This window comes from Elaeis guineensis, chromosome 8, assembly GCF_000442705.2.
Source record: "Elaeis guineensis isolate ETL-2024a chromosome 8, EG11, whole genome shotgun sequence".
Lineage (NCBI taxonomy): Eukaryota > Viridiplantae > Streptophyta > Magnoliopsida > Arecales > Arecaceae > Elaeis > Elaeis guineensis.
In genome coordinates, this window is record NC_026000.2 from 4,981,084 (window position 1) to 4,992,233 (window position 11,150).

At 36.4% G+C, this 11,150-nt stretch overlaps 1 protein-coding gene across 1 annotated transcript; it reads right to left on the bottom strand.

Moving 5' to 3' along the window:
* Positions 1–488: 488 nt before the first annotated feature.
* LOC105050670 (plant cysteine oxidase 3) lies at positions 489–11,002 on the bottom strand. The gene is given in 7 exon segments (XM_010930782.4): positions 489–1,161; positions 1,266–1,384; positions 1,877–2,077; positions 3,335–3,497; positions 4,861–4,898; positions 4,901–5,020; positions 10,759–11,002. Coding segments are annotated over 7 exon segments (792 nt in total). The 5' UTR covers positions 10,871–11,002; the 3' UTR covers positions 489–1,122.
* Positions 11,003–11,150: the final 148 nt, after the last annotated feature.

Here is an 11,150-nt window from a genome sequence, read left to right on the forward strand (position 1 = left end):
GACATTGCTCTAAGGTTGTGTGGCCATGTCTCGTGCCAACTCAAGTGCTGGATTTGGGGCATGATAAAATACAAAAGCAAAAACTTCTTGCACGGTTACACTCCAAGGCGCACAAGCTGGAACGTTTCGCATCCAAAATCTTGTGTTAACAGGCAATTAAAATTTTGCGAAAAGAGAGGGAGGGAGGACCCTCACCAAGACATGAGCAAAATTCCCACCCCGACAACTTTTTTTAACCCCCAATAACTTTCCCAGTAAGCTAGTTGACAACCACCTGCATAAACAAGCACTACCTCTTCAGCCACAAATCCTTGCTACTTGAGAGGAAGAAGCCTCTGGATCATCGTATGATCTTGGAAATATTTTCTCATTAGGTTTTCAGCACACTGATAAAAATTTGCCAACACTTCCAAATATCTCTGGGGGATTTTATCTGCATCCCTCCAGCATCCAGAAAATAAGCCTCCTTCCAAAAGCATTTAAAAATGACAAGCGAAAGCCCACAAATCCTGCTAATATTTAATTTAAGTTGAATGAAGCTATTTAATGCTATTTAAAAAACATAACACCTTCAAATCAAAATACTTTCAGCCACCTTAAGGCAGGGCAGATGGCCATGTAATTATTCCACTAAGGACCCAAAAAAGTTGCCCTGATAATCTGAAATAACCATATTGGACGAAGAACCATAAATTGGGCCAGCACCTTCTTTGGATCTTGTTTCTTCAAGTGGGAAGTCAGAAGCGGTCAATGAAATTTCTGTACATGTTTTAACAATAATACCACAGTACTACTTTTCTTAAGGAAACATACTACAGCACTCATCTACACTATCAGCACTATTATTCTCATTCACCGGTCCAATTTGCAAAACAGCTTCAAGTATGAAGCGCAGCAAGGAAAAATAATCAAGGTCCCATGTCCCATATGTATAGGAACCTCAGTTTAGTGCAAGGTCTTCAGATAAAATATATGTTTGATAGGTGTCATCCTATCTATTGCATTGCAATACCATCTTCCCTTTGAGCTTTTGATGGGTCAGTGAAGAACGAATCCAGCCAGATTCGCCCTAGTCAGGATGAGTCACCTCCCAAAAAAGATGTACATACAGAAGGCACTTTGCTAGACTACATTACATGATCCTGGAAAGCAGAACTCTTCCTGTTATTAGGAACTCATTCCAACAGCATATGAAAAGAAAGTCAGAAAATTAAATAATATACGTAGTCAAATATCAACAGATGACAGAATCAATGGAGCCATACCTGCACAGCTGGACCAGCATATTGGCCTGAGCGCATGTAGAGATCGTCAGGGACATCTATAGCCTCAAGCCATGCATAATCCTCTTCCCTCTCATTCTCACCCAGTGTGTTATCAGTTGCTGTCATGAAGGTGGTCTGTCACATAGTTTCCAATCCTCTAAAGAACTCATATTTTACTTAAATATTTTCAAAATTTTATTATCACATTCACAATTGATTAGCAATTTATGCTAATTCTTTAATATGCATCAATTTATTTGTCCTTTCTATCACAATACATTTCAAATTTCCATAATTACATTAATAGTGGAAAACAAAAGCCTGGGAAAGACCAGCATGGAGAGATGCATACAGCTATGTAATATATATTATATGTATATTACAGGAGGGGCAAGTTTTTTGGTTATTGCTTCAGGTAACCTCTGGGAGGTACACTTGATATACCGTAGAGACAGTAAAAAGTAAGACTCCATCCTATAGGACAACAAGCAATTCAGAAACTTCTGCTCATGAAAACTAGTTAAATTATAGACTTCCTACCTATACAAGAATTCAAAAATTAAGTTATACACAAGAGCATATTTTGATGAAAATAGATGAACTTTACTTACTGAAACTGGAGTACGGGTAGTCGTGATAATAGGTGCAAACCCTGCCAGCTTCTTCAGAGTATGGTGGAGCAAGGACATCAAGCACAGCACAAGAAGTAACAGCAGTGAAACAGTGCAAGTTGCCTCCACTTTTTGGGTACAGAACAGTGGTTGGACATGGTGCTGTCAGGACAGTGTCCTTGTGTAACTTTGCTAATCTCACTGCACAAAAAAAGCGGTTTCAATACATAAACCGTCTATGGAATTCAGATAGTAAATTATATAACTGGCAGGGCACAAGCTCTAACAGCTCCTCCAATCTTCAGAAACCAGCCTAAATAAACGAGAAGACAAAACAATTTCCTTCAAAATAAGGAGAATATCGTAGCCACACAGATCCATGGTAACATAGTAAGCCAAGAGAAAAAAGAGCATGTTCATTGGCATGTTCAAGAATGTGGCTGGGACATCTGATATCCTGCATTACTAATATTCAGACTTCACTTTAAACTGCACAATGCATCTAAGAACAACCGAATAGTCCAGCCTTGGAATCTATCTTTAGGGTCTGAAAAGTCAGCCTGATGTTCAAAACCTTGATGGTATGCTAGCATACAATTCATGGTTTGGTGTTGAGATTATTTCATCGGAAGGATTGATTGTCAGCTCTGATAACCTGATCCAGCCTTATACCTGTCGGGCCAAGTAATTCATCTTAAGTCTGCTCATTGGCATGCATGATCTGAAGAATCAAGGTTGCCCCATCAAGACTGACAGCAACTATGTGGATACAGTCCTTCGTCTAGTTTGTAGTTGCAGCTTAAACTGCTTCAGTGAACTTGGAAAAAGTTTCTTCTCAAAAACAGTGAATATGGAAAGAACCTTACATTACAAAACAGAAAGTAGGCTTCCTATCATAGAAAATTGACAAAATGGAATCATAGTTTATAACAGATGTGACTATGTCTAGGTACTGTAAGCTTGACAGCTTGATATCAATGTCTTTGTTGACATATTAGATCCAGATCAGGTTAGGTAAAATAACATTAAGTGCTAGGACCAGTCCTGATAGCCATTCACTTGGAAGTGGCTAGCTTTCATAAAGATTTTTATTTCCAGAGCGAAGTACATTAGATGCATATAGATGCACATAATGACACAAACATGTACATATCCATAAAAAAACAGTAAATTTTTAGGAATTGCAAAAGAAACCAGTAATCTGGCTCTTTAAATTTGTTCCAACATAGATGACTGAAAAACTAAATAAACAAAAACAAGAAACCACTTTTCCTCACCCTCTGAAACATCTAACATAAGAACATATTTATTCCTTACAATACTATCAGAGTTTGTCATATTATTCTGCATCAAGATTTGCTTACCACCAATAAACATTAATAGAATTTAAACATGTAATTGAATATGAGTTAGCACTATCATAGCAATCATGCAAGACCATGAAGGTCAGAAGCAGACCGGGAAAGGAATCAGGCTCTTGACTTCTCATCGTACGGGCAGGCTCTATCCAGTCATATGCTTTCACATGCATAGAGCCATAAAGCATCTTACTCAAAACTGTCATCCCAGGGTGATCATGTAGCGGAATAACAGATGAAGTAGGCAAGCAAAATATGCCAATCTGCAGAAATACATGTGAACTTGAGTGCCGTGTCCTAATCAAGTGGGATAAAAATGCAGAAGACAGTTAAGAAATGCTCTGATCCAGAAAAGCATTTATACTTACAAAGTGCCACGCAAGACAGTCATTTAACAAACCCATTTCCAAGCTATTTAAAACCTGAATATGTAATTTAACCTTTAATACCAGCATAACAACATGAATTCTGTTTTGAAAATCAGGGTCAAACGCTTTAGTGATGATATGGTGGCATCCAGGTTCCTTTAAATGATGGTCTATGTCCACAGTTATTTATTTGAATTGTACAATAAAATGCCCATGTTTTTAGTTTGAAGTCTCAAAAAATCCATAGCACCATGGCATACGACACCTATGGCATGTGTTTGTGACAACTCATGGCTTCACTCATGTTTATGACTAATACTTAATGAAGACCTTTACCTCAAACACCAAGATGTCTGTTGTTTGCATCAAACAATGATTATCGACATGTCTTTTGTTTGCAAAATGTTGTCATCTGTGAAAAGGCGAACAATGATGGGGCGCACCAGAGGAAGCAGAGATAGAGGGGAAGCAGCCTCCAGCAAGGTAGTGGTTTGTTGATTCTGGGCCACTTCACCATCACTTCCCACCTCTGGGCCCAGCGAGAAAAGGCGATGGCCACATCGGTAGAGAGAGAGAGAGAGAGAGCAGGATGATGTTTGCAGAAAGGCAGTGGGAGTTGAGGAGGGTTGCCAGTGAGAGGAACCAAGGAGGGTTGCTAGCAAGAGGAGCCGAGAAGGATCGTTGGAAGAAGGAGCTGAGGAGGATCACCTGCAAGAGCCTAGGATGGTCACTTGTGGAAGAAGCTTGGGAGGCAAGAGGAGATAAGGAGGCATGATGGAGAGAAAAGGAGCCAAGTAGGAGGGAGAATATATGGGAATATAGGAAGCAGCTAGGATTAAGAACCCAGAGTCCAAAGCTCTTCATCTCCCAAAAATAAGGCTCTAAGCCATTGGATCAATGACATAATGGCTCATATTCAGCACTTCCTGCCATCTTATCTCTCTTATTTTTTAAAAAAAAAAAAGGGGTTGGGCTGGCACTGTACCAATCCAATAGAAAATTGGTACCACCCTTGGTAACAAATGTCTGAATCCTTGCAACCAATTCTTGCACTGCTATTCCAAGTACAATCTTAGTATCAAAATTCAGCCTAATGATGGGGATCACCAATTCTATGATCGTTTTTCATGCATGTGCTTATTTCAACGCCTTGACTACTCGTTATTCTTAAGATATAAAATTAAAATGGATGCAACTAAAATATGTAGAACAACAAGGTTCAAGTAGAATAACTACCAAAGCAGTTGAATGAGCTCACCGAAAAACTATCACATTCATATATGTGCAAGTATGTTATGGTTGAGCCCATCGAGCAGTCCTGGCTGAATTCTTGAATGAATTTGGTCCAAAAAAACCATGTCCCCCATCATCCTCCAGGTTATCATCTTTAAGACCAACTTCTGCCGGACTAATAGTATCTGAACAATATAAGTATAGAGTATCTCATCACATATACCAAATGAAAGTAAAACAATGGCTTAAATATTGAGCTTGCAATATAATTTTATCATGATAATGTAAGATGCATTAGATTTACAACATAGAAGGTATCAATAACCACATTTTGTATTTATTACCAATCTAGAGCTTCAAAGGGAAACGCCAGCAGTTCTTAGCTCAGCTGGTTGGCACCCAACTGTTCATAGGAGAGGTGCTCAGTTAAATAATGGTGGCAAATGACCACCATATTGCTCAAAAAAAGAACTTTAATAGAAAGCTGATATCCACACAATAGCATGGACCAAGCAAGGAAGTTCTTGTATCACATTATCTATGCAACTGATAGGAAAGAAAAGGTAAATGCCTTTGAAATTGTACAAGGTGACCATTTATTTGTGAACATGCTCCTATTTATGTCCAAAGTCAACAGCTAAGTTCCATTGCAACAATAATATCAAGATCGGCACATATAATAATCTTAACCATATAAAATTGGACATCAATTTAATATCAAAGATGTCAATATATGTGCTCTAATTAACTAACAGACAGAAAAATGAACTTCAGAGCTGTCTGATTGACCTAGATGTTGCTCAAGAAGAATACAAAAGAATATAGGAATCTATAATTTGATGGACATATATGTTTTGCTATGGTGTCTAACACATGTGCCTAATGTGTATTTAAGTCCCATCAAGGTTCCAAAAGGCTTAAACTCATGCATTATGATTCTATGAAGCACTAACTGCCAGAAAAATGTTATGTGATGACATTTGACATCCTGGCTAATCACAAGAAATATATTTGGTTGCAAATAGATGAGGCAGGTAAGTCACGTATGAGATAGATTGTTCCACTAGGCTAGTGCCAAAAGGCTAAGGGGATCGATTTCAATCAACCCATGCTCCAGCCAAACAGGACTTTCAGTCAATTTGTGATAACCCAATTCACCAAAGAAACAAATACCAAAAAAGAATCCACTTAAATCCAAACACACACACACACACATACATACATATATATACACATATAGATTTAGATACATACATGCATACATATGTATGTATATACATATACATACATACATATATATGTGTGTGTGTGTGTGTGTGCATATCTATGTATATACATATACATATGTATGTATATACACATACATATATACATGTGTGTGTGTGCATACATATGTATGTATATACACATACATATGTATGTATATACACATACATACATACATGCACGTGTGTGTGTGCGTGCGTGCGTGCATGCGTGTGTGTCTATACATATACATATGTATGTATATACACATACATACATACATGTGTGTGTGTGTTTATATATATATATATATATATGGGGCAGACTTGAGTAATATTGATCAGATTTGATCTTAGATCAGTCCGGTCACAACTAGACAATGGGGATCCTACATTGATAATCCAAGCTATTAGATGTGATCTACTACCTCAAACTACTTGCATACCAAAAATCATATAATTTGGAGGCTCCTAACTTATGCATCAAGTGATCAAAAATACATCTAATTTAATTTTACTTAGGTTGTCCAATTTTTGAGTACTTGATGCATACGCTAGAGGTCTCCAAATTATGACTTTTTATCTGCAAGCAGTTTTGAGATAGTAGATCGCATTCAACGGCTTGAATCATGGATGTAGGACCCCTACTATAAAATTTTGATCTGAATCGATCTAAGTCCAAATCCGATTGACCTTATTCTACCCTAGCTCTCTCTCTCTCTCTCTCTCTATATATATATATATATATATATAGGTGCCAATAATTTCTATCCAAAGACAATCTGACCCTTGAAACATAAAACAAATCCGATCCACTATAGGTTCATAAAAGAATCATAGAATCTAAAGACAAAATCACCACTGCCCATTAATAAGCAAAAATAATTTGATTTTCCAAAGGGTTCCAGATATATAGATAGCCAAAGCATATGTTTTACCAAATACCTACAATTTTTTGCTGAATTAATCTTGCCCATTCAAGCCACAAAAAATAGTATCCTAATTTAATATGAATTCTGCAACATATCAATTTTGCCAAATTAATCCCAATCAGTGCGTAGAAATTGATAAATCAGAATGGAGATAAACTAAAATATTCCTATCTTCTGGATCATTTCCATTAGAATCTATTTCTCACAAGCTCCCCCACCCCCCCAAACAAACCAAAAAAAAAGAATACTGGAAATCAGCTTTTACAGAGAATTCGCTGTTTTTATATTTTTTGGGGGGATTGCATGCTCAGAAGGAGTTCGTGATCACGTTAATTTCTACTGAACTTCTTTCTTGTCATCCCTTTGTGGCTTTGCAGAATTTATCCATGGATAATTTAGCACGCCATACAAACAGGGTAAGGAACTTATATCCTTTCAATTCCCATGCAAACCATGGCTCCTGATATTTTCAAAAAAGAAAAAGATCATGCTAAGTATCGCATGTAATTGGATCTCATGTAATGCATGTTCTCCTATCGTTCTCCTCCTCTAAGGGGCAACAATCCAACATTGTATTTATCCTCTTCATACATTACATCTTCTTCTCCTCTTCAAACAACAACAAACTTTACCAAAAAAATGACTCTTTTCTCCTCCTCTTTGTACAATTGTTCTTTGTATATTTTTACACATCAATTTTTTAGGTATTGGATGATTAAAGAACCATTGTTAACATTAGTTATGCATATTTTTATTTATTACATGATGATAAGGATTACTTTTAATTTTACATTTTATAGCTTAGTTGTAGCTTTATCAATCTGTGAGTATAATTTTATTCAGTAATTCAATTCTCATAAATTATTATTGTATGCTTTATATTTTACGGTTTACTTTAATTTTCATTTAAAACTATGTTATTATTTCATATTCTCATGCAAGTTATGAAGTCACTTGAATCTTTAAAAAATCTAGCAAATTGAGTTTGAGTTTTAGAATATTGTTCTTAACCATCTAACCTAAATCCTTAACCTTGTCTCATCTCGCATTCAAGAAGGAACCTACCATCTTTTATATACTCTTGTATTCAATCTTTTTTCCCATTCAATTGCCTAGTTATTCTTCTTAGCAGTACAGATCCATCTTGGACCTCTATGGAAACAATTGTAAACATACCATCTCATGCCTCTCCTACTGCAAACTAATGGCAAGGATACCGAGACAAGTGCCATATGGGGTGATACCTTCCTCACCAAATTGACTAAGACAGGCCTTTGATCTCGTGTAAGAATTTTAATTAAAATTTTAACAAAATGTCAGTTAGAAAAGGACTTTGTTCATTCACAAAAGCAAAGGTTAGCCTACCAAAATATATCAAAAAGGGAAAAGGGTTAAGCCAAATCAGTGTTTATAATAAAGACTAGTAGATGCAAAATGTATAGGGAAAAAAGCTATTCTTAAACTTCAGGTAAATGATACTCATTCCAGTCTTCTTGAGATGGGTTCATGCAGGCCATCTCCCATCCATGTGATTGGTTTGCAAATCTTAATCATCTAGCATAATAAGTATTGCATCTTGATGTGAACTCCATATCCCGAGGTCCGTTATAGTATTGTATGAAAGAAAAAGCTAACAGAAGAAAAGAGATACATTATAGGCTATGAAAGTTAAATTAATGGAACAAATCTTGTATTAATAGGTTTCCTCTAGACTCCCTCAAAAATATATAATCCACATATAACTTAATCAGTTCATACATTAGAATCGATCTATATCAATCTACATGCTAAGTTTTACTTTAAATTTATCCTTTGGATTTAACTTCTATTTAGTTTCTTACTTTCCATCAATTCTTATTAGATTTTTATTTTTATATTTTTTTTATTTGAATACATGTTTTACTTAATTTTTTCAAATTGATACCATATCTTTTTGTTTAGAAGAAAAATATTACTCTTTGAGGTCGAAGATATGCAGAAACTCAATGGGCCTACCTAATGTAATGTAACAATGATTTTATAAGTGTTTTACTTTTAATGTTATTTTGTAGTATGAATGTCTCTAGAAAATTACTAATATAATTTTGATAAAGTTATAATAATTAAGTCAACATAATTAAAATTTTGATTACTTTTTCCTTAAGTCAACACAATTAAATCAAGAAGCAACAACCCAAGATTTAATTGAGAGCATTTGAACCCCCAATAACCAAATTCATTAGATCATATATGTGCCCCAAGTCTCATCGTGCACAAAAAAGAACAAGACCAACTCAGCACATTTGCTAGAAAGCACAACTGGGACTTAGAAATAAAATCCAAATAAGACTCTATCTCTAGCTTCAATAAAAAAATCCTAGAATTTTCTGAAAATTAGAAACTTGACCATAAAAGGATGTAACCACTCCAATTAATTTATGTGCTAACTCTATAGAAAAAAAACTCTAAACCAGCTACTATCTCTTTCTCGTCCACTTCCATTGTCGATCTTATCCTAGCAGGATCTTTCCCTCTTCTAACAAGAGTTCTAGTCGAATTCTCTTTGGCAAAGATTCATTCTCCACACTGACCACGCCTCCTTTTTCCAGTTAGACATCACTATGCATTGGCGGACTCACATGGAATTTATTATTACTTAACTACCTCACATCCTCCTCAATGATCCATCAAACCCTAGTATTGGTTGTCTCTTGACCAGAAATAACCTCTGGCACAAATCCGATCAAATGCAATTCCTTTTCATCCAAAGCCTTCTCATCACTTTCATTTCTTCAAAATCTTTTGCACTCTTTCATAGGCCTCATCTCAAAGTTCACCCCAAATCCCAATGCTAGCCAACATATCCCAGCCATTATCACCATATAAAATTCTAAGCACATGCATCTCACACAAATGATTCAGAAGAATCCAATTCTATTTTGATCCGTCCTGCTGTCATTATGATCATGATACGATCATTCTCATCATCTATGTCAGTTCTCTTCCAAACCAAGCTCAATCACTATTCTTCAAAACGCAAAACGATTTTGATTCTTGAACAAGACATCGACAACAATTTTTTTTTTTTGCTGAAGAGGTTCCCCATCTACTTATTGATAGGCAACAAGTTAAAGTAATTGGAAGCCAAATAAAATAACAGTGGTCCTTGCTTTTGTTAAAATCATTTTTCTGATTTGTTTTTAAAAGCATATGAAGCCAGTATGTTATCATATTGGCTATTCATTTTTCCGCTCTCATGCTGTATTATGGGAAGCACCATAACACATTCTTATATGACTTTGGTAAATAGGCATTCATCTCGCAAAAAAAAAAAAAAAAATTGATAAAATCAAAGATTCATTAAGAATTATTTATACACTTCTATCCATGTTTATATCCTAATCTAATTTAATGGCATAATTATAATCTATAATGTTTCTTTTAAATTCGTTTAGCCTTAACGTGCATTTGCACGTAAATTTTACTATTTTCATAAAAACACGAAAAAAATAAAGGACCAAAAATAAGAACAACACGGAGGAAAGAAAGTGGGGGCAATAGCATCGGGATTTAGAAGATGAACTATTTGATGAAATGCATGACCGATTACAAATAACAATTCGTCGCCCACGAAAAGTGCGTCAACACAGACCAAGTGATTCGCACAAAACCCTCAAAGGATGGTTCCAAAAATCAGGGCACTTTCAGTTTTCGACAGAAAAGGGGGCAGAAAGAGGATGCACGAAGAATTTAAACCGATTAATTTACCAAGAAGAGCGGCGAGCTTCCGAATGGCCTGGGAGGAAGGGGAAGCGCCTGAAGGCGAGAAGGTTCTCTTGCATAGCTCGTAGAGGACCTGCACCGATGAGCCCTTCGCCATTCTTCTTCTTCTTCTTCTTGCTTGGCTTCTTGGCTATTAAACCGAGCAGGGCTCGGAGTCTCGGACCTCCCACAGTATGACCGTCCACTGGCCGTTCTCCTTTGCCTTTTCCTTTCTTCCAAAGAGTGGCTTCGAGCACCAAAATAGTTGGGATCCACGGTCTCTGCCACACGTACATTTACGCGGGTCCCGCAGCAGCGTCGACAGCTGTCATCGGGTGCCTGGGAGAGAACAGCTCAGCTGCGGCGGTTTAACTTTAACCCTGTGAACTGAGTTGTAT